The following is a 20,594-nucleotide window of genomic DNA, read 5'->3' on the forward strand; positions in this document are numbered from 1 at the left end:
AGCTCACCGCGGATGACCGCAGCAGCCACTGCCCACTTTTTTTTTTTTTTTCTTTTTTTGCGGTACTGGGGCTTGAACTTAGGGCCTACACTTTGAGCCACTCCACCAGTTCTTTTTGTATTAGGTATTTTCGAGATAGGGTCTCGCGAACTATTTGTCCGGGATGGCATCGAACCGGGTTTTCCTAAACTCTGCCGAGTAGCTACGTTTATAAGCGTGAGCCACCGGCACATGGCTCACTTAGAGGCTTTGAACTGCTAAGAAGAGGTCTTATTAACATTGATTCCTACAACAAGTTTCACAAGTTATTCTTCGCGCTCCCTCCAAGCTTCTTCGCGCCTATGCCACCTTCAAAATCAAGTCCTTTTCACTGCTAGTCTCACAACGGTGGCAGTCTGGCCGTGGGAAATAGAACGCTTCCCACAATGCACCAGTGGCTTCCGCTGTAACTCCGGCGCCGCACTTCCGGCGCCGCACTTCCGGCTCGCGCCTCGCGGGGTGGTGTTTGCTTTCAGCCAAGAGCTTTGGCTTCCATGTGTGGGTGGAGAGACTCTGTCTACAATTTAGGGGGTAAGAAGGTAGCCCGGATTTCGTCTGTTTGCTCCGGTCAGTGGGTCCCCGTGGAGGACTTGAGCTCTGCACTTCCTTTGTCTTATCCGTCGCATGATGGGCATAACGGACAGCAGCGCTATGTGAGGTTGAGCACAATGTCTGACAGTGAGCAGTCAGCACTGTGTCAGTTGTCATTACCGCTGGATCCGAAACTAGTTCACAACTTTCCCTCATACAGCTCTCACCGCCTGGAATATGCTTCCTTCTCTTCTGTCTAAATAAGATCCTGAAAGACAACTCAAGTACTGTCACCTCGGAAGCCTTGTGTAGGAGTCACTTAAGGATCTTGTTAAAGGCAGATTTTTATTCAGGAGACGGGGAACGGGGATTTATATTGTGTTAAATTATTATTATTTTTTATATCCTGAGGATTTGGGGCTTTTTATTTGTTTTTTTGGCGGTTCTGGGGTTTGAACTCATGGTTTCGGGCTTGCTAGGTAGGTGCTTTACCAGTTGAGCCACGCCTCCACCCCCTTTAACCTGGCTGTGATTATTTTGGAAATAGGGTTTCTCTTTTTGCCCAATCCGGCTTAGATTGGGATCCTCCTATTATGCTTCCAGCCAGTCGCAGGGACGACAGGCGGGCACCATCACACTCATCTTTTTTCTAGTGAGATGGAGATCTCAAAACTGTTGGCTCAGTCTCTCTTCAATCCTTAATTCTCCCCGTGTCAGCCTCCCAAGTAACTAGGATTACATGCTTGAGCCTTGGCGCCCAGCTTTTTTTTTTTTTTTGCCAGGTTTGGCCTCCAACTCCCTATTCTGCTTCTGCCTCGAGAGTAGCTGGGACATACACTCCCCTTCCTGGTTACATTTGCCTTAATTGTCTTCACAGACCAGTGTTGCTGGTCTAGAGTAGTCTGTTTCCTTTCTCTGAATGTAAAAAGAAAATGGTCCCAGCCAGGTGCAGTGACACGTGTCTGTAATTCCAGCTACTCAGGAGACTTGAGCCTAAACTTGTGAGACATGAGACCTTGTCTCAAAAAAATGAAACAGATTGCCAAATCAGAACAAGCAAAAAAAAAAAAAAAAGTCTGGGGATGCAGATCAGTGGTAGAGAGCATGTGCAAGGCCCTGGTTCCATCCCCAACACTAGGAGAGTTTTCAGATTGCTTCTTTTTTTGGGGGTGGGGGTGGCAGGCACTGGGCTATCCTGCACACTGTGGAATGCTTAGCAGCAACTATTGCTCATTAGCTGCCAGTAGCACTCCTACCCATGTTGGGACAACAAAAAATGTCTTTAGCATTGTCCGATTTCTAGTACAGTGTGTTTATTTATTCAAAGGTCTAGGTCAATGTCATTTGACAGCACCTAAAGGCATCATCTCAGACTTTGTCCTGCACTTTTAGCTTGTTGTTTCCCTAACTAGGTTGAGTGCTCTTTGAGGGCCGGGAACTTGTTTCCTGATGAGAACCCACAGGTGCTTGAGGGTGGATCTGGTTGACTCAAGGCATCATTCTAGAATGTGCTTAAGTAAAGGTCCATCCAGAAGGATAGTGCCATGGACTGAGCTGCTCATAAACTGATGAATAAATGTCAAAGGGTGTCACAGTGTTCACACTATGTGTGACTTCAGGCTCATTCTCACTTTTTCGGCACCTCACCACACATCCTGCTTTGTAAAGAGGCAAAACAGAAGGTTCTCCGAAGAGTAAGACATCCACTCACAGTAAACAAGGAACAAAAATTGATCAACATTCTGTAAATTCCTGCGTGTGCAGATAAGGTTCTGCAATACTGACAATATTGAGGCTGATTTCCAATGTTACTAGCAACACTCCCAGTTGACTGGGCCTTTGGTTGAGATTCGGGGAAAAAAGCTTTCTGATGCCAGCAGATGGTGCTAGGAGAGTACTTTGTCTTTCTCCAGAATGACCCAGAGAAAAAAGATGGAGTCCTTTTCCATCAAAAAATTGTTCACTAACTGAATTCCTGTGTACTGAGCATTGACCATGTGTCCTAGCACTAGGGAAGATACAAGATTTCTTTTTTCCAAAGTGATATTACTAAGTGGTACTGCTATTTACAGCCTTATGAATCTTACTCATTTTAGCCTGTCCTCATAGGCTCTGTTCTTTTTGGCCCCTTCAGTTGTCCCATCATTAGGAAATTGTATGCAGTGAGGTAGGGCTTCAAGCTTGAAATCTCAGTGGCAGAGTTTTTTCATTTTTCACTTGCCAACATGCACTCCTGTTTCCTAACTCCACCCCACTCCTCTTGTGAGCTGGTCTCTCTCCCTTATGGACAATTCTGGAATGGGTGGGGGATATCAAATTCAAATGTTCACCTCCCCAAGATTAAGTTTTAGGGAATCCTTGCAAGATTGTCTTTGGCTCTTTTCACCTCCTAAGTGGGAAAGGGCATAAGACTTCTCTGGGATTTTGAAAACTTTTTTTTTTTTTTTTTAGTGGTATTGGACTTTGAACTCAGATCTTCCCAGTTGCTAGGCAGGTGCTCAACCGCTTGAGCCACTCTGCTAGCTCTTGGGATTTCTGAATCTTAAGCAAAGTGATGACAGAATAGAAGGTTTGGGGCAAAGCTGTTTTGTTTTTTGGTTTTTTTTTGAGATAGCATCTCACTATGTAGCTCAGGTTGGCCTCAAATTCACAATTCTCCTGCCTCAGACTCCTAAATAGTGCTGGGATTATAGGATGAACCACTGTGCCTGGCTAAATCAAGATTTTTAAGGATTTCTACCTACTAAGATCTCTTGGTGTTTTCTTGTTCTTTCTCAAGCCCGGTGGTTCTTCCTTACACAATCCCTTTATGCTAGTCACCAGGCGAGGGTTCTGTTGCTTACAGCCAACGAATCCTGACTGTAATACTCAGAAGTTATAACCAATACTGAGAATTGCTTATGAAAAGCATGATCCATGGGCTGGAGGCATGGCTAGAGTGGTAGAACACCTGCCTTGCAGCACAAGGCCTTGAGTTCAACTTCTAGTACCTCCAATAAATAAATAAGCAAGCTGGGTATGGTGGCTCCACACCTGTAATCCTAGCTATTCAGGAAGCAAGGATCAGAAGGATTAAAGCCAGCCTCTGGCAAATAGTTCATGAGACCCTATCTTGGAAATATCCAAAACAAACAGAAGTAAACCAAGGCTGGTGGAATGGATCAAGTGGTAGAGTGCCTGCCTAGGAAACGTGGGGCCCTGAGTTCAAACCCCAGTACTACTAAATAAATACATACATAAATAATAGATAATATAAAGCATGATGCAGAATAGGGAGGAAGTTTGGTCCCAGGTTTTTCATTTTTGTCTGGTCATATTTATTTATATGCAATGATTTTGGAATGATATGAGGAAAGTGTTAATGGGGATTATTTTGGGAAAATGGGAATTAGAGCTGGAATGGGAGGAAGACTTACATTTTGTGGTGTGAACTTTATGAAATAAATATTAAATTAAGATAAAGGTCTTTAGGTAGTAAAATTCTTTGGATTTAGAAATCACTAGATTATATATCTATATATTTTTTTTTCTTTTGTGGTGCTGGGGATGCTATGTAAGCGCTCTACCACTGATATATCTTCAGCCCTTTTAGTACTTTTTCTTTTTTTGACAGGGTCTCGCTATGTAGCTGACACTGGTCTGGAACTCTTGATCCTCCTGCCCCAACCTTCTAAGTGCTGGGATCACAGGTGTGGGCCAACATGGCTTTTTTGTGTTTTTATCTTAATTTGTTAAAGACAGGGTCTCACTATGTAGCCCAGGCTGGCTACATACTGATGATTCTCCTGCCTCAGCCTCCCCAGTGTTGGGATTACAGTCAGGTACCACCATGTCCCACTAACTTTCGTTTTCCAGTGCTAGGGTTTCTTACAAAGGCTGTTCACCTGTAGCTAGGCCATTCCTATTCAGAATCCTTTTTTTTTTTTTTTGTGGTGGTTATGCTGGAGACTGAGCCCAGGGCTTCAAACATCCTGGGCAAGTGCTCTACCACCGAGCTACACTCTCGCCCCCGAATCCACTTTGTACCTCAAATGTGCTGCTACCATCTGCGCATGTACACGGAACCATCTTTCTCCATATACTCAGGATGAGAGTTACACAACTGCCTCGTCTTCATTCCTACAGAAAGTACACATTTTTTCCTCAGACATAACACAGGAAACTGTGAAGAGCCAGGGCACAGAAACATAGATTGCAGCTTTCCACAACTGGCGGTCCAGAAGAATTTCAGCACCCCACTTCCTTCTCTCCTGGACTCCAGGCGGTTTCCAAGTGCAATGTATCTATGCCCTTGTTTCCCCTGTGGACTGTGGGCTCCTTGGGAGAAGTCACTCAATTATCCCAATGTCAAGCACAGAGCCTGTCACAGTCAAGTGCTCGAGAAATGGTTGGTGATTAATGTTGTCCCCAGCGCCCTAACTCTGTCCTGGACAGGAAACATGAGGCTGGGGCAGAGCCGGATCCAGCCTCATCCCTCCATGACGGCTCCCTTGGGGCCCTGCCTGAGCAATGCTGTTTCAGTGCCCGTGTATGGAGGTTCCCTTACTTCTCCCCCCAATAATCCACTGGCAGCTTTCTCTGCATCAGGGAGTGCCAAGGCCCCTTTCCTGGACTGTGACCTCACATACACAGGGCTGAGGGCTTCACTGTTCTCACTGACAGTCTCTCCTCTGGGCAGGCCCCAAGGAAAGCAGAGACTCTGATCCTAACCCAGCAGCCAGGGGACCCTTCCCTCTTAAAGCTCCATTCCTGAGTTCCCTGTGCAAGAGGCTTGTGCAGGGGCAAGAGTGTACGTTAGCAATAAGAGAAGCATGACCTGAGGGCAATGCTGCAAATGACATCAGGGACCCATGCACTGTGCATTCATTCTAACTTCTGCCGGTACCATGAGAACAACTTCCTATTTCTATTTATTAGGGCAGAATCTTCATTTCCTACCACTATTAGGGAAGGAAGAAGCAATTAAACCATAAATAGTACAAGTGTAAATTCTAGGCCCCAAAGAAAAATTTGCCCTGGAAATACATTTCATCTTCTGGAAGCTTCCCTAACAAATTGGGTGGAGTTGTATCTCTGAGGGTGGGAGCTCTGTACAAATCATGGGTACCCATCTCTACACTTTGGTTAAATGTGAGAACCCAAAGTGAAACATGTTATTTCTGGAATACATGTTATGTAAGACAATGTTCTTGAATTATCCCTTCTCCTTGTCCCTGCAGAAACAAACTTAAAAAACTTCCTGCAGACTGAGGCTCACTTGCGTGACTGTTCACATTATCCGTTTCCTCTTCTTTAGCACATCCTTATCCATGTGACAGGAGTAGGGACGGAAGCCCGACATGTGCACAACCAAACTTCCTTGCTGACCAATTTTGTTTAATTTGTCACTGTTTGGAAAAGTTGGTCAATTAAAATCCTGACTCCTCACTGGTAAGGCTACTTTTTTGGTAATGGTAAATATATTCACATAGCATTCTCACTGACCACTTACCCTTTTCTCCTGGGGAAAGTAGCCATTCCTGTTTGCAAAATCAAGACAATCACAGTTGCACATTTTCCCAAATCTTTGGCTGTATTGCAATGGTTGTTTCATTGTGTAATCTCCAACTAACATTTCCTAACCATGGGTTAACAATATAGTTACTGGCTGCTTTCTTTTAACAGTATTTATCCAACATAACAAAATAAACTGCAATTTGTTATACTTTTTTTTTACAAAACATTTTATAAATATTTTTACAAAATGTATACAAAGCAATTTCAAGTGAGACATCCTATACAAATGAAGGTATTTAAGCGAATGAAGCCCACACCACACTGACAGCAAGTGACGCACCCTCCCGAAGTCAAGTCAGTCTGCAAGGCCTCCCTAATCTAACAGAGTCTACTAAACTCTTCAGAGCTAAAACAGTTCTTGTTTGTAATTGCCAGTTTAAAATTTGCTTTATCTTTAGGCAGTACGTAAGGACACAGAAAATCAATTGCGTAATAACAAATTCACACTTTTCCACAACAAACAGGAAAAAAAAAAGAAAATGATTTTTTTTTTTTGTTACTGAGTACAAGTAGTTCTAAAACTTAACTCTGACTAATGACCTGAACAACTGAATGCTGGCATCTGGGGCTGAGCTCTCTTCCCTTCGCCATGGGCTGGAACCTAATCACAGGAGTAAAATACATTTTGTAATCTTCATTTGTCATTATCTATGGTCCTTCCTCCAGAAAAAGTAAACTTACATACAAGGACACAATTTACATGTTTCATTTTGGTAAGTTAGGCTCTCCATCAGCTGGACAAGTGTTAGGGCTTAAAAACCCTGTAAGATGGCATACAGAAAGGTTAGGGTTGGGGTAGTGGGGCAGGAGAGGGCAGGAAGAGGTGACACATATACATGGGGCTTATCTTGTCTCTTTAGAATTCCACTGATTTGTAGTAATTAATGTAACTCATTAGCAGCCCACGGGAAGGCTACCAGGGACCACTTGAATTAGGAGGTGTGAGCCCGAAGAAAGGAGCCCGTAAAATCCCAGGATTCAGGACAGGCTCTTAACCCTGCACAAGCAGAAGGTGTCAACCGGAAACACCAACTCGCTTTCTAATGTGTTGTAACTGGAAGAAGGGAGACCTACAACTTGGATATTGGCACAAATCAGGGAAAAATGGCAACCCTAAAATGGCCCAGATTTTCCCGTTTCAATTGGCCGAGGCCTGGGTGGGGAGAGGTACGTTGCTCTCATGAAGACTGGCTGTCTCACAGGGTTTCTTTGTGCGGTGGGTCAGAGAGGCAGGGAGGGTACAGGTCTTCTGTTGCTGTGATTTTTATTTTTTGAGACAGAGTCTCATTATGTAGTCCAGGTTGGCCTGAACTTGCTATGAAGCCCAGGCTGGCCTTGAACTCAAGATCCTCCTGTCTCAGCCTCCCGAGTGCTGGGATTATAGGCGTTTGCCACCACACCTGGCTTGTTGCTGTGTTTTTGAAAAATCAGAAGCTTTTCTTTCCTTTGCAGGCCAGTGTGGAAAAGAGAGGCTCAACATGATGACAATGGGCCGGCCATCCCCATCATGAGGACACGTTAAAGTGGGAACCAGTGGGTGCACCTCTATAGCCAGGGAAACGAGTAGAGTAAGTGAGTGTGTGTGCACATGTGCTAATCAAAATGACCTCTGGATCCCAACAGCTTAGACACATGCAAAGGTGCCATGGGAAGAAGATGGCTTTCCCAGCGATGGCTGCCATGACATTGAGAATGAAGGTAGCAACAGAAATGGGATGACCTGGGGCAGGTATACAGGAAAGGAAAATGGGAACGCTCCCTGAAAAGAAATATAAATAAATAAAGCAAGAGGTCATGTTCACTAGGATGAACTGTGACAGGGCAAATCCTTTGGCTCTCACGTGGGAGTCCTGGGTCTCAGCTCCTTCCTTCAGTGCTGGGCTGGCTGGTTACCTTTGGTTTGTCTGTGTTTTGGTAATGATTGCTGCCAGGGGTCACTGCTGTTCTCAGACAAGAAGCATAATCAAGGCCAAAGTCCCCTTCACGTTTAAACTGAAAAATTATAACATAGTTTTTAAATGAAAGTGCTTTTGATGCTTGGCTATTCCTTGTGGGAGAGGATACACAGAGAGGCTAAACAAAACAGAACCCAGCAACAAACAAAAACATACATTGTATGTTGATTATACCCAATTATAAAATGCAAAACCCTCGTTTTTCTCAACAGTAACATATATACATATTATAATCCTCTTGGCTCTGTCCCAGCCTCCCTGTACGCTGTGCCACTTGACTGGTTTTCATTTTCCTTTATTTAGCCTGGTGACGTTATTTCAAGTCTTGCTGTTATGACTAAGTACAGAGCATTCCCTAGATGAATTCAAATGGATGTGCTGAGCAGGAGGGTTTGCTTCAGGAGCATCAGAAAAGCACTTGGCTGACAGGGAGGGAAGGCCTGCAAATGCCCTGCTGTGTGCTATTGGCTTCTTACACCAGGCAGAGAAGCCAGCAACTTACCTCAGAGAGGGCTGACTGGGGAGAGACTATGTGGTGTTCCCCCAACAAAACAAAAACAAAACTAAACTAACCACTAACTTGGAGTTGCAGTGAGATACTCTTTAAAAAGTAGCTTCTATCAGTCCTGTTTGATTTTCTTTAATAAGTTTGTTCTTTTCAAATGACTTATGATTGTCAAAATTTTACCCAGGGCCAAGTGTACTGGGGTCACATTGAGTGACAGTGTTTTACAAAAATAAAACAAAGAAACAACAAAAGACCATAAGCACTTTCATGACACTTGAAATGCGAAGAGCCTATCAGACTGCTTTCCACCAAGGGTAACTGTACTAAAGGATCTCCCTGTAACCACCACGAGTATTGCTCTTAAACAAACAGGATTAGATGAGAAAGCGGAACCTGTGATGAAAGACCAAGCAGGCTGGAGACAGGAGACCGTTTCCATTTGCTCTTGCCAGGAGAGAATGTAACTTGTCCGGGCTGGGTGTCAGGGTGGGGAAGAACTGCTGCTATTAACACTCTAGGATACTATTTACAGCTGCTTCTAAAATGGAGTCTGTTTCTACAACGCCTTCACTGTGGTCCGGGATGAACTTTTCCAGGCAGTTTTCCTGTGAAGCCATCGGAGAGAAGTTGGGGAAATCTAACTCCACAGAGCCGCTCACAGCGGGGTCACTCTGGGGCTGCCGCCCAGCCTTCTTGAGTTCCAAGATGTTCTTAAATGTTGTTTCTAAACTCTTGGTGAGCTGGAGATCTGGCTGGGGCTCGCCAGATCCTTTCATGATGTCTGTGTGTAAAACTTCATTCTTTGGGGAATTCCTCCGAGTTTTGTCCTGGAAGGAATTGTTACACGTCATCTCCAAGTGAGAATCTACCAGGATGCTGGAAAGCTTGCTCTCAGTACCATGATCTGGTCTGGACAAGGTTTTGCGGTGCCCCTCGGGGCCAGGGGAGCACTCGTTAGCCTTCATGGGGTCTCTCCGACTGCCCTTCTCTTCAGATGCACCCCGGTACTGAGCTAAGCCCGCTTTGTCAAATTTCAGTGCTCTGCCGAGGCATTCTGTCTTTTTAGAAATGTTTCCCTCTGCAGAGACCACGATGTGATTAGGCACTGGATGAAATTGGTCATGATTCGTTGGTTCTGCCAGGCCTGGTTTGGCTCGGTCTCTGCTTTGGGCCTTGGCTGCCAGATGTAGAGAGCTGGTTGTTTTACTGCCATGCTGGTCACTCCTGCCAAACTGTGCGTCATGAGCCGCTGAGTCAAGCTTCAGGGAACAGCAGAAATCGGCCTTTTGAAAGCCCTCTGGAAATGGAAGGGAAAGGTCAGGAATGAGTGAGCCAGGGTAAGAGCTGTGCAACAGACTCTAGCTGGTGAGGTGCTGAGGGCAAGCCTGCCCCTTCCACCCATCCAGGCCCACCCTCCGCACCTAGCCCGGTCATATCCTGGCAGAGTAACCAAAACTCTGGGGCCACTGCTTCCTAACATCTTGGAAAACACAGCTGTTAGATGACCACTGGGGGAGCCTCATGGGCACAGAGCTCTACTTAGTTCTCATTGCTTAGTGTCAGAATTATTATTTATTTATTTTTATTTTTTGTTTTTTGCAGTGCTGGGATCACGTCCAAGGCCTTGTGCCTGCTGAGCATGCGTCCTCCCAGTGAGCCACACCCCCGGCATTTCTCTTAGTGTTATTTTATTTGTTTATGTATTTTGGTGGTATTGGGCTTAATCTCAGGGCCTCACACTTGCCAGGCAGGCACTCTACCACTTGAGCCACTCCACCAGCCCTTTTTTTGTGTTGGGTATTTTTGAGGTAGGGTCTCTCGAACTATTTGCCCAGGCTGGCTTTGAACTGTGATCCCCCTGATCTCTGCCTCCTGAGTAGCTAGGATTACAGGCATGGGTCACCAGCACCCAGCCTTAGTGTTATTTTAAATTAGTTTTTGCTAATGACTGCTTTGAAACAGCTAAAAACAGAAGTTAGGTGCTGGTATCAGCCTAGTTTCTGCCTCAGAGCACAAGACCCTCCTTGGGATAGGGCTTTATGATGAAGGGGGATGAACACAGCGATTTGTCTCTGGGTGATGACATTTTAGTCCCTCTAGAAATGTGTGATGGATCATCACTTTGCCCAGATCACAAAATTAATGGGCACCACACACCGGGCTGTGGTGTCTGAAGGAACTGTGTGAACCAGCACTGACAAGAGAAGTGTCCATGAGGATTTTGGATATAAAGGATGCAGCTGGAGGTAAGGACACTGCTGTTATGCAGGCACAAGTAATGAAAGTGAAGTGGGGCACTGAGACATACAAAACCACCAAAGAGGATGATTAGAACAGGCATTTGCTCACCAAATTCCCAAATGTGAGGGCTAGCTTGAAGCATAAAAGGTGACTCCACCTACCAGACCTTGCTGTGCGGGCACAGACAGAATGGAGCACAGTCCCTGCTCATGTGGTACTCATGACCGGGCAGTGACAACGTGGCAGGGTTTATGCCCAAGGCAATTCAGCAAAAGGCAATGGGAGATTGAGGCCCTCACTAGGTGCACACATTTCCTCAGAATTGTCTATTAGTGAGAGTAAGGACCATATATTCTAGTTGTTAAGCTTCTTCTTTTTTTTTTTGGCCCCCGTACTAGGGGTTGAACTCAGGACCTCCTGCTTGGTAGGCAGGCACTCTATTACTTGAGCCATTCCACCAGCCCTAGTTGTAAACTTCTTGAGTGTGAGAATCAACTAAAATTAGGTCTTTTCTGTCAAAGGAGTTAATGTGTAAATGCTAGCTACCCTCCCCGATTTGCTGCATTCATTCTTTGTGAAACATTGCTTGACCCTACAAGGTCAAACAAAGAGCTATTTACCACTAGATGCCCTAATCTCAAACTGCTTAATGAGTAAAATGTCAGCCCCCTTCCCCTCTCTGCAGGGGACCTTGAGAAAACACTTTTTCACTGAGCTGTAAAAATGTCACTGCATTGGAAAACCTTGCCCTTACCCCAAACAATAGCTAGCCAATCTGGAAGATTGTGAATCCAAACCCATCCATCAGGGTGAGGGGCAGAGAGATGAAAACTGAGTTGATTCCCTGCTCAGTGTGTTCTGCCTATCAGACCATGGTCTGTGTTTGCACCCTTCTGCAAAGTGAAACTTTTCTTTTTGCCTTGCTGAGTGTTTCTTTGATCACCACTTGGGAACGGCACTTCTAACATTGAGACATATCAAACCCAACACAGAACCTTAATTTGAGTATCAGAAAAGACAATAAAAGGAGGAGAATAAAGCCATAGGAAAAAACAGTCTAATAGCAGGAGAATGGATTAGCTAAATCATCAAGCTAATGCATCAGATGCATTAAATATTATTTTAAAGATTATAGCAATGCTATAAAAACTTCAAATGTGTCAACTAAAAGAGAATTAGAATACAAAGATCATATCTGACATTTGATCTGTGATTATAACTATATATAAATTATGTATACAAATAGGAACCAGAACTGGAAGAAAATCACAGAAATGAAAATATTTCTTTTATAGATGGTATATAGGTAAAATTTATACTCCATGAACTACTATGGTGTTATTTGATTTAAAAAATTTTAGCTGGCACTAGGAGGATCACTTCATTGCATGAATTTGAGACCGGCCTGGGCAACACAGGGAGACCCTGTCTCAAAAACAAAACAAAAGTGTAGAGGCTAAATAAAGTCAAGAGACTCCTGACCCAGGGCTTTCAACCATGGGCAGTACCACTGAGCTGTACACCAAGGCCAGATTCATATATATATGTATAAATTTTTTTTTTTGCTCCTGTTGTTTTTATTTTGAGACAGTGTCTCACTATATAGTCTTGAACTCGTGATCCTCCTGCCTCAGCCTCTCAAATGTTAGGGTTATAGGTGCGTGCTACCATACCTGGTTCCCAAACTCATTTTTATTATCTGTCTGTCTGTCTATTTATCTATCTACCTTTCTTTCTTTCTTTTTGGTGGTACTGGAGTCTGAACTCAGGTTTTCACACTTGATAGGATGGCACTCTACCTCTTGAGCCTCCAGCCCTTTCGCTCTGGTTATTTTTGAGACAGAGTCTCACTTTTTTGTCTGGACTGTGATTCTCTTATTTTACATCTCCTGCAGTCGCTAGGATGACATATGCATGCTAGCATGCCCAGCTATTGGTTGAGATGAGGTCTTGCAAACTTTTTGTCTAAACTGGACTCGAACCGTGATTCTCTTGATCTCAGATTCCCAAGTAGCTAGGATTACAGGCATGAACCACCACACGTAGCTTGTGAATTCATTTTTAAAAGGCAAAATATGGGCTGGGGGCATGGCTTAAGTGGTAGAGCACCTGCATAGCAAGTGTGAGGCCATAAGCTCAAACTCCAGCACCATCAAAGATAAAAGGAAGAAAAAACTGAGGTGCATTTCTGTAATCCTAGCTAATCTGGAAGCTGAGCTCAAAAGGATCATGATTCAAGGCCAGCCCCAGCAAAAAGTTTGAGAGACTCTCATCTCAACCAATGTCTGGGCAAGGTTTTGCACAGCTGTCATCCCAGGTATAGCAGAAAGCACAAATAAGAAGATCATGGTCCAGTGTGGCCTGGGCATAATGTGAGTCTCCATGCAGAAAGTCCTCAGAATGCGGCTCAAGTGGCAGAGCACCTGCCCAGCAAACACAAAGCCCAGAGTTCAAACCCCAGCACCGCAAAAAGAAAGAACAGAAAGAAACAAAATAAATAAATAAAAGTAAAAAAATTAAATAAAAGGCAGAATATGAGACAAATCTAAAATACATGCAGTGGGCAGGAAATCACTGGGAGGAAGGAAAAGGACTTCAATGTAGTGCTCCAATCTATTGGCTGGGGCTGGGGGCGGCTGTGTGTAACTGGTGTTTTCCTCCTAACCGTGACCTGCAATGGCAAGAACCTTCAATAACATGTTGAGGTTTAATTGGTTTTTTTGGTGGTGCTGGGATTTGAACTCAGGACCTCATGCTTGCTAGGCAGGCACTCTACTACGTGACCAGAATTTGAAATTTACAATGGGGAAAAAGAATCACTTAACTGAATGTAAAATTTCAGTTTGTTTTTTGATTTTTATTTAATTTTCTGGTGCTGGGGACTGAAGTTAGGCCCTTGCACTTGCCAGGCAAATGCTCTTTCACTAAGCTAAATCCCCAATCCCTAAAATTCCACTTTGGAGAGTAGTTCTCAGAACATTCATACACTGCTCTCAAGTCTGAGATTTTCTCTCTCTAGACTTAATGTTCCACCTTCTGGACTCAGCCAGGGTCAGTTCATACAGACTTCCTCAAGGCTCCTTGGTCCCTAACTATGACAGTGGCTCTCCCTCATTTGCATGCTGATGTTTCTTACCAGGGTCTACGAGCGCCAGCCGCTTGTCTCGGGACAGGGAAGCTCTTTCCTCCTGGTTGAACATTCGGTCAATCATGACCATCTCAGCAGAGGGATTGATCCGCTGGAAATGAGAGAAGCCAGTCATTTCAGATCCTTTTAATAAGTGCAAACAACTCAGTGTGTCTTTGAAATAAATGAAGTAATCACAAATGAGACTTTGGTGTGTAGATTCTGGTCATGTCCCCTCTAGTCACATTTATCCTAGTCACATGGGATACGTTTTTTTAAAATGTATTTTTTAAAAAGAAATTTACATATTGGTCAAAATTCAAAAGGTAGCTCAGGGCATGTGACAAGTGAGCCTTCCTTCTTTGTCGCCCCTGTCCACCCACTGCCACTTTATGCCTCCTCCATTTGCATGGCAGCTTAAAACACTCTTCGAAACTGATTTTAGTAATAAGCGTGTGTCACCACACTTGGATCCTTATTTTTAAAATTCACTTTTTAATTGATAAATACAAAAAAATTGTACACATTAATGGGGACCATGTGATGCCTTCATGCATGTGTTTAACCAGGTTAAACACAGTTATCTCAACTCAAGCATTTATTTCTTCTTTGAAAACATTCAAAATCCTTTCTTCCATCTTTTTGAGATATACAGTACACGACTGCTATCTACAGTCTCCCTACTGTGCAGCACCCGGAAGAACTTCTCTCATAGCTAAGTGCAGCTTAGGGTCCACTGACCAGCCTTCCCCACTTCTGCCTCCTCTTCTTCTCCCCAGCCTCTGGGAACCACCATTCCACTGTCAACTTCTATGAGATCAACTGTTTTAGATGGCACATGAGTGAGACTACGTGGTACTTTTCTTTCTGTGCCTGGCTTACTTCACATAACATACCGATCCCTGATTTGTTCAACAAGAAAACAGTGCTGGTTGGGATCCACCAAGTGTCATTGCTGTCATTTGTAGTAGCAGTAAGTTTTTCTACAACCTTAAATATTGGTGCTCTTTAAACTATGTTCTGACAATGCCATTCCTTGAACATCTGACTCAGTAGGTGTGGCTGAGGAGTAGTAAAGCAATGTCCCGGGGAGGACAACTTTACCATGGCGTCTTCTAGGAGCAGGCATCGGTACTTGTTTAGCATAGCTTGGGTCCTTTTTAGGAGCTGAGTGGCAACTGTTTCAAATTCATTGTCCACTTTAAAAAGAGAGAGAGAGAGAACAGTAAGAAAGTTTAAATTTCTGACCAGGTCTTTTATTTCTTAAGACTGAAATGAGTCAGGCGTGGTGGTACACACGTGTAATCCCAGTACTAGGGAGGCTAAGGTAAGAGAATTGTGAATTTGAGGCCAGTGTGGGCTACATATTGAAAACCAAAACCAAACAAAGGGCTGGGAGTGTAGCTCAGCGGTAGAGTACCTGCCTCAGATGCATCAGGCCCAGGGTTTGGTCCCTAGCAACACGCACGCAAGCACGCACGCACGCACGCGCGCAGACTAAAATGAACCACTTTTCCGTTATTCTAACATGGCTCATGAGTGGCGACCTTCTCCTTGGTTAAGTTTCAAGCTTCTGTACAGCGTCCCGTCATGGTCTCCTTGCATATGGCCATGGAACCTTACTCTAACACAGCGTATTTCAAGTTTAATTAGGAAACCAACAGCATACTACTTTTGAATATCACCTATAAAATGAATCCGTGGAAGAGACCAATGAACAGAGGACGGTCTGCCAGTTAGAGGATCTAAGCCTCTATACCTTTCCAACAGCATGAAAAAGTTCAAACAACTGTCTGGGTTGGGCAGACCAGTTTAATGTAAACTAGTCCAGGATGCCTTTCAGGTCATGGTCTGCAGCTCTTTCCTTTGTCTTTCAGTCTCTGACTTCACATTTTCTATCTTTCTTTTTCTTGGTGGTACTACAGTTTGAACTCAGAGCTTCATGCTTGCTAGGCAGGTGCTCTATCACTTGAACCACTTCGATAGCCCTTTTTTGTAACGGGTATTTTTCAAGATAGAATCTCATGAACTATTTGGCTGGGTTGGTCTCAAATCTCAATCTTCCTGACCTCTGCCCCTCTGGTTACAGGTGTGAACCACTGGTGGCCAGCAATACATCCCATTTTCTAATTTGCTCTTTTTAGCATCTTCCTATCTCTGTTTAATGCTGGATCTTGTCCCCATCCTGGGTCCTCCCAGGGAGGCCCACAGTGGACTGATGACACCACTATACTCGGAGGTCAAAGATCCTGCCAGGAGAAACAAGACTGGTGGCAGGACAAGAATGGAACTGAGCTGCACAACTGGAAGTGGCAGCAGGGCCAGGCAGCAGAATGGGCAGAGCTCTGAGTTGGGAGAAGGGGCTCTGATGCCTAACCTTTAAGTCAGTTTCTTGAAATTCAGCTAATACCCTGTCCTAGACTCACTTTGGAACTTCAGGGAATGCTTTTGGGGATAAAGTAGCCACTTAGTTACTAGGAGTGGTAGAACAGCTGAGGGAAGGATGAAGCTACAAGCTAGCCCATCTGCAGTCAATGCTTTCCACTCACTGCCCCCCAGTGTGTTTTTTATTTGGCAGTACTGGAGTTTGAACTCAGGGCCTTGTGCCTGCTTGGTTGGCGTGCTACTACTTGAGCCGTGCCCCCAGCTCCAATGTGTCAACAAGTTACTATGACATTTGAGGAGCCCCTTCATAGAATATTGAGAACAAGTTATAACCCTAGGCATGGATTGGGAACAAGTTAGGTTTGTGACAAAAAACGAGAACATGTCTACCAGTTCATGAGTGCAATACACTCTCGTCCTGTGGGCGGCCTGGGGGCACTTTGTGAGTGTCCGAGTGCACTGTAGGTGCAGCCTATTTACCTTTCCTCAAGTCTTCCTCCGTGGGCATGGAGCCCTGGCACACGTGGTAGGACAGCAATCTTTGCACCGCATCACTTAGTGATCGGAACTGGCTTTTGTCAGGTGTCACAGCGTGGGCTTGGTCCCTGTGTAACTGCTGGAGGATGCTTTAAAAGAGAAATGCCAGCGTCAGTACAGAATCATTCAAGGAAGTCAGATCTAATCATGATGTTTATTAGCGTGCAAAGAAAATAAGGCAAACAGGAATGTCCTATTCACAGGAGTTTTGTTTGTCTTTCAGTGTTACATTTGCATATTACCACCGTCACCCTGACCTCAAAAGCAGTTTCCACCAACCAATGGTGTATGATGGTGCAAGGGCTGACCACTGGCCAACACTGCTTATGCTAACGTTGCTCTTCTAAACCCAGGAGCTTATCAGCCAGCTTCTTCTGAGAGACTCTGCCTCTAAAGAGACAAAGATTACTCTCCTGAGAGCAAAAGAGCAAACAGTAGGCTCAAGCCATATCTGATATGCTTATAGGTCTTCAGGAAAATAAAGTACATTTCTGAGAGGCTAGTAAGCTCATTACTACAACCTGACTTTGCAGTGTACTTATTGAAGGTTAGGGACCTAGGGCAAGGCTAAAAGTAATTTGCAGTTGCAAAGGTAACTCACAAAGCTCCTTTAGTCAGCTGTTTGGCAGCAGGCCTTTTTTGTCCTCCTGAATGACTGTCCACCTAAACACAAAACATACCTCTCATTACTCCCCTTGGTAGGAAAAAGAAGCAGAATGCAGCCACACATAAAAGTCATTATGTTTCAAATGTTTTTAACTACCTATCAATAGCATATTCTAGAATGTGCTAAAAAACAAAATAAACAAGCAAGCATGGTAGATCCAGATAGCAAAGGTGTGCTGAGTTAAGATCACAGAAAGCTGTACTATCAGTCTCTTAGAAGGACTTAGTTTGTACTTTTTAAAAAATTTTAGGCACAGGGTCTCACTATGTTGTCTAGATTATTCTCCAGCTCTTGGGTCCAAGTGATCCTCTGGCCTCAGTCTCCTGAGTAGCTGGGACTACAGGTATGTACCACCACACCTGGCTCAGTTTTGTACTTGAAAGTTTGGATCCTTATCTCCCTCTATAAAAGCATCATCTTATTAAAGAACTATGTTTGTGGGTTCTGGCCCAACTCCATGAACACCATTTTCTTAATGTGAGTACGTTTGGAGCTCCTGTGACATACAGCTAAGGCGTGTGGTCTGACGGGCATTTCTTCTATCATTTAAGGAACCAAGTGTGCCTTAAGTCAGAACCTGAACATACCCTTCACCGGGTATGCTGGGCAGGCTCATACTGTAGCAAGTTTCATTTAGCTGTTAATTGGGAAGTTTCTTCTAAGTAAAAATACAAAAACATCTACTTCCTTTTTTAGACTAGTGGTTTATATCTCAAGTATCTTGAGATATAAAAGCCAAAGTTGGGTCAAAAGACTATTGGGACTGCTTACTTCTTACACTCCTGACTTACTACGGAGAAGGAAAAATCTCCCGCATCACCAAAGATCGATCCACTTTTCATATGATGATGAGTGTGTGAGTATGTGTCTTTTTTCTTTTCTGCAGTGCTGGCGATCAAATCCAGGGCCTCACACATGCTAGGCAAGTGCTCTACCACAGAGCTACACCAACCCCTGCTGGTTTAAATTAATCCAGAATGTGTCAGAATAGACTAGACACATTCATCGTAGAAACAGAAACACGATCAGGCCTGGCCCACCAGGAAGGTCTTTGGTGACGACACAGTTGTAGGCGCACAGGGCCTGCTGGCTGTGCACATGACGCTGTACAGAAGTGACAAGCAGCTGGCATGACCACATGCTCATGTAAGTATGTTAATCATGAAAGGGCTATGCAGACAGTTTTCTACCTGCACAGCTGGCTGGCCAGGGGATGATCCAATTGCTTTCTCCTGTTGCGGCTGGGCAGCTCCTAAGGACACTGGCATAACTTTACTTCCAGAATCCTGCCCTGTTAGAATGAATACAGAAGGCTACGTTCAACACAAACATTGACGCAAGTCACTGCACCCCTGTGCCCAGTGTAGATGGCTGAGCTAATCTTCTGGAAGGGGTTTCTTAAGGGGGTGCCTGCTGTGAGGAAGGCAGCAGGAGAATGCATTCATCTATAAGCGCTAGAGGCAGAGGTGAGGGTCTGACAGGTATTAAATATAGAGAACTCACTCGATAAATGGTTAATAGAAGCTGTAAGTGCTACAGTTTCAAATTATCTAGTCTTCTTATAGTCTGTCGCCACATCAGAACTCCAAAACACTACTTAAGAGGTGCAAAGGAGGCACTGACTAGGAATGCTCAAACTTCCCTCTTTTTTTAGTATTAACTCAGTAGTGTGGGTGTTTATAGCCTTAAAAATTGGATATGACCCATGGTGTTTCAGTTTCATGAAGAAGGACTCTAAATACACTTATATAAATCAACACGAGGATAATTAGAAAGTCATGGACACCACGGAATACCAGATTTCACTGTTTCTAAGCAGTGCATTTTTTTTTTTACATAATTTAGTGTGTTTCATAATGCAATTAAAGTGCTTTTTTTTCCTTCTTTAGTGATATACAACCCATGGCATTTTGGAGGTGATGCAACATGGTATAGTATTTAGGTGGGAAGGATACAGATAAAAGGAATGGTCAGAGAGGAGGTGAGATCCAGTCAGAAAGATTTCATGAAGAATGAAAGAGGCAAGAAGAGTGTACACTGGTTTGGGGGAACAGGGACACAATGCAGCAAGCTTCTACAAAGGCTCCTGACCTGGCAGTGCTGTGCTCAGGAGCCCGGGGATCTGTGCTTGCCTCAGGCAATCTGCGCTCTTGGAAGTGGATACGGGGGAGGTCTGATTCAAACATTTTTTCTGAGCCTGTGGAACACATAACCAAGAGGGAAAAATTAATTTCATTATTAAAAACTTTAATAGATTGCTTAAAAATGCCAACCAGGCCTCTTAATGCCTAGCTGGCATCACTTTCAGGTTGGATTACAAAACAAAATAAAACTTTAAAAACATTATTCTTTTATCACAGTGGGAGAATTTTGCAAAATACACCCTCTACAATCTGAATTTCCTCAGCGCCATTCGGTAGAGATGCCGAGTTGACACCAGATGTATTCTTGCGCCTGGGACTACTGGATGTGGTGCTGTTGCTGGAATTCAGTTTCTGTCCCCAGCAAATTTATGTTGCACCTGCTAGCATTATGATTCTGACCTGCAGTTCCTATGTGGGGTCTGTCAGAGCCTTGGGCCCATCCCAAATTAATTGCCAATACACATTGTCTTGCTGTGTAGAAGGTGTAAAGGATATTTCATCATTGCCTTCTGGGGTGTCCCTAGTTTGTGTCATTTCAACTCCAGGTGAGAAGTAATCATATTAGCCTGAGCAAAACATAAAAAGAAAAAAGTAATCCAATGTTTAAACTGCTGTGTGGCTTCTTTACGATAAACAAGGAAGACGAACTAGATGATACTTAAGAACAAATTTCTCTTAGCTCTTGAAAAAAACAAATCTGTTCTCACTACAATGCATTCTTTTTTGTGTGGCACAAGGATCAAACCCAGGGGGTAAGGGAGGGGGCAGGGGGAAGGGGGGGAGAAATGACCCAAACATTGTATGCACATATGAATAAAATAAAAATAAAAATAAAAAAGGATCAAACCCAGGTCTTCACACATGCTTGGCAGGTACTCTGTCACCAATCTGTATCTCTATACCC

General features: G+C 44.0%; 1 protein-coding gene across 1 annotated transcript in view; it reads right to left on the reverse strand.

The window, feature by feature from the left end:
- Positions 1 to 6,121: 6,121 nt before the first annotated feature.
- Positions 6,122 to 20,594, reverse strand: part of Bicral (BICRA like chromatin remodeling complex associated protein) — a 67,020-nt gene continuing 52,547 nt past the window's right edge. Inside the window, exons 6-12 of the mRNA XM_020157259.2 lie at positions 19,638 to 19,743; positions 18,737 to 18,837; positions 17,481 to 17,542; positions 16,823 to 16,968; positions 15,062 to 15,156; positions 13,967 to 14,069; positions 6,122 to 9,886 (exon numbers count right to left, since the gene is read on the reverse strand). Of these exons, the coding sequence (XP_020012848.1) occupies positions 9,096 to 9,886; positions 13,967 to 14,069; positions 15,062 to 15,156; positions 16,823 to 16,968; positions 17,481 to 17,542; positions 18,737 to 18,837; positions 19,638 to 19,743 (1,404 nt within the window). The 3' untranslated portion in view covers positions 6,122 to 9,095. The remainder of the gene's footprint in view (positions 9,887 to 13,966; positions 14,070 to 15,061; positions 15,157 to 16,822; positions 16,969 to 17,480; positions 17,543 to 18,736; positions 18,838 to 19,637; positions 19,744 to 20,594) is intronic.

The sequence above is a fragment of the Castor canadensis genome, chromosome 8, assembly GCF_047511655.1.
Source record: "Castor canadensis chromosome 8, mCasCan1.hap1v2, whole genome shotgun sequence".
Taxonomy (NCBI): Eukaryota; Metazoa; Chordata; class Mammalia; order Rodentia; family Castoridae; genus Castor; species Castor canadensis.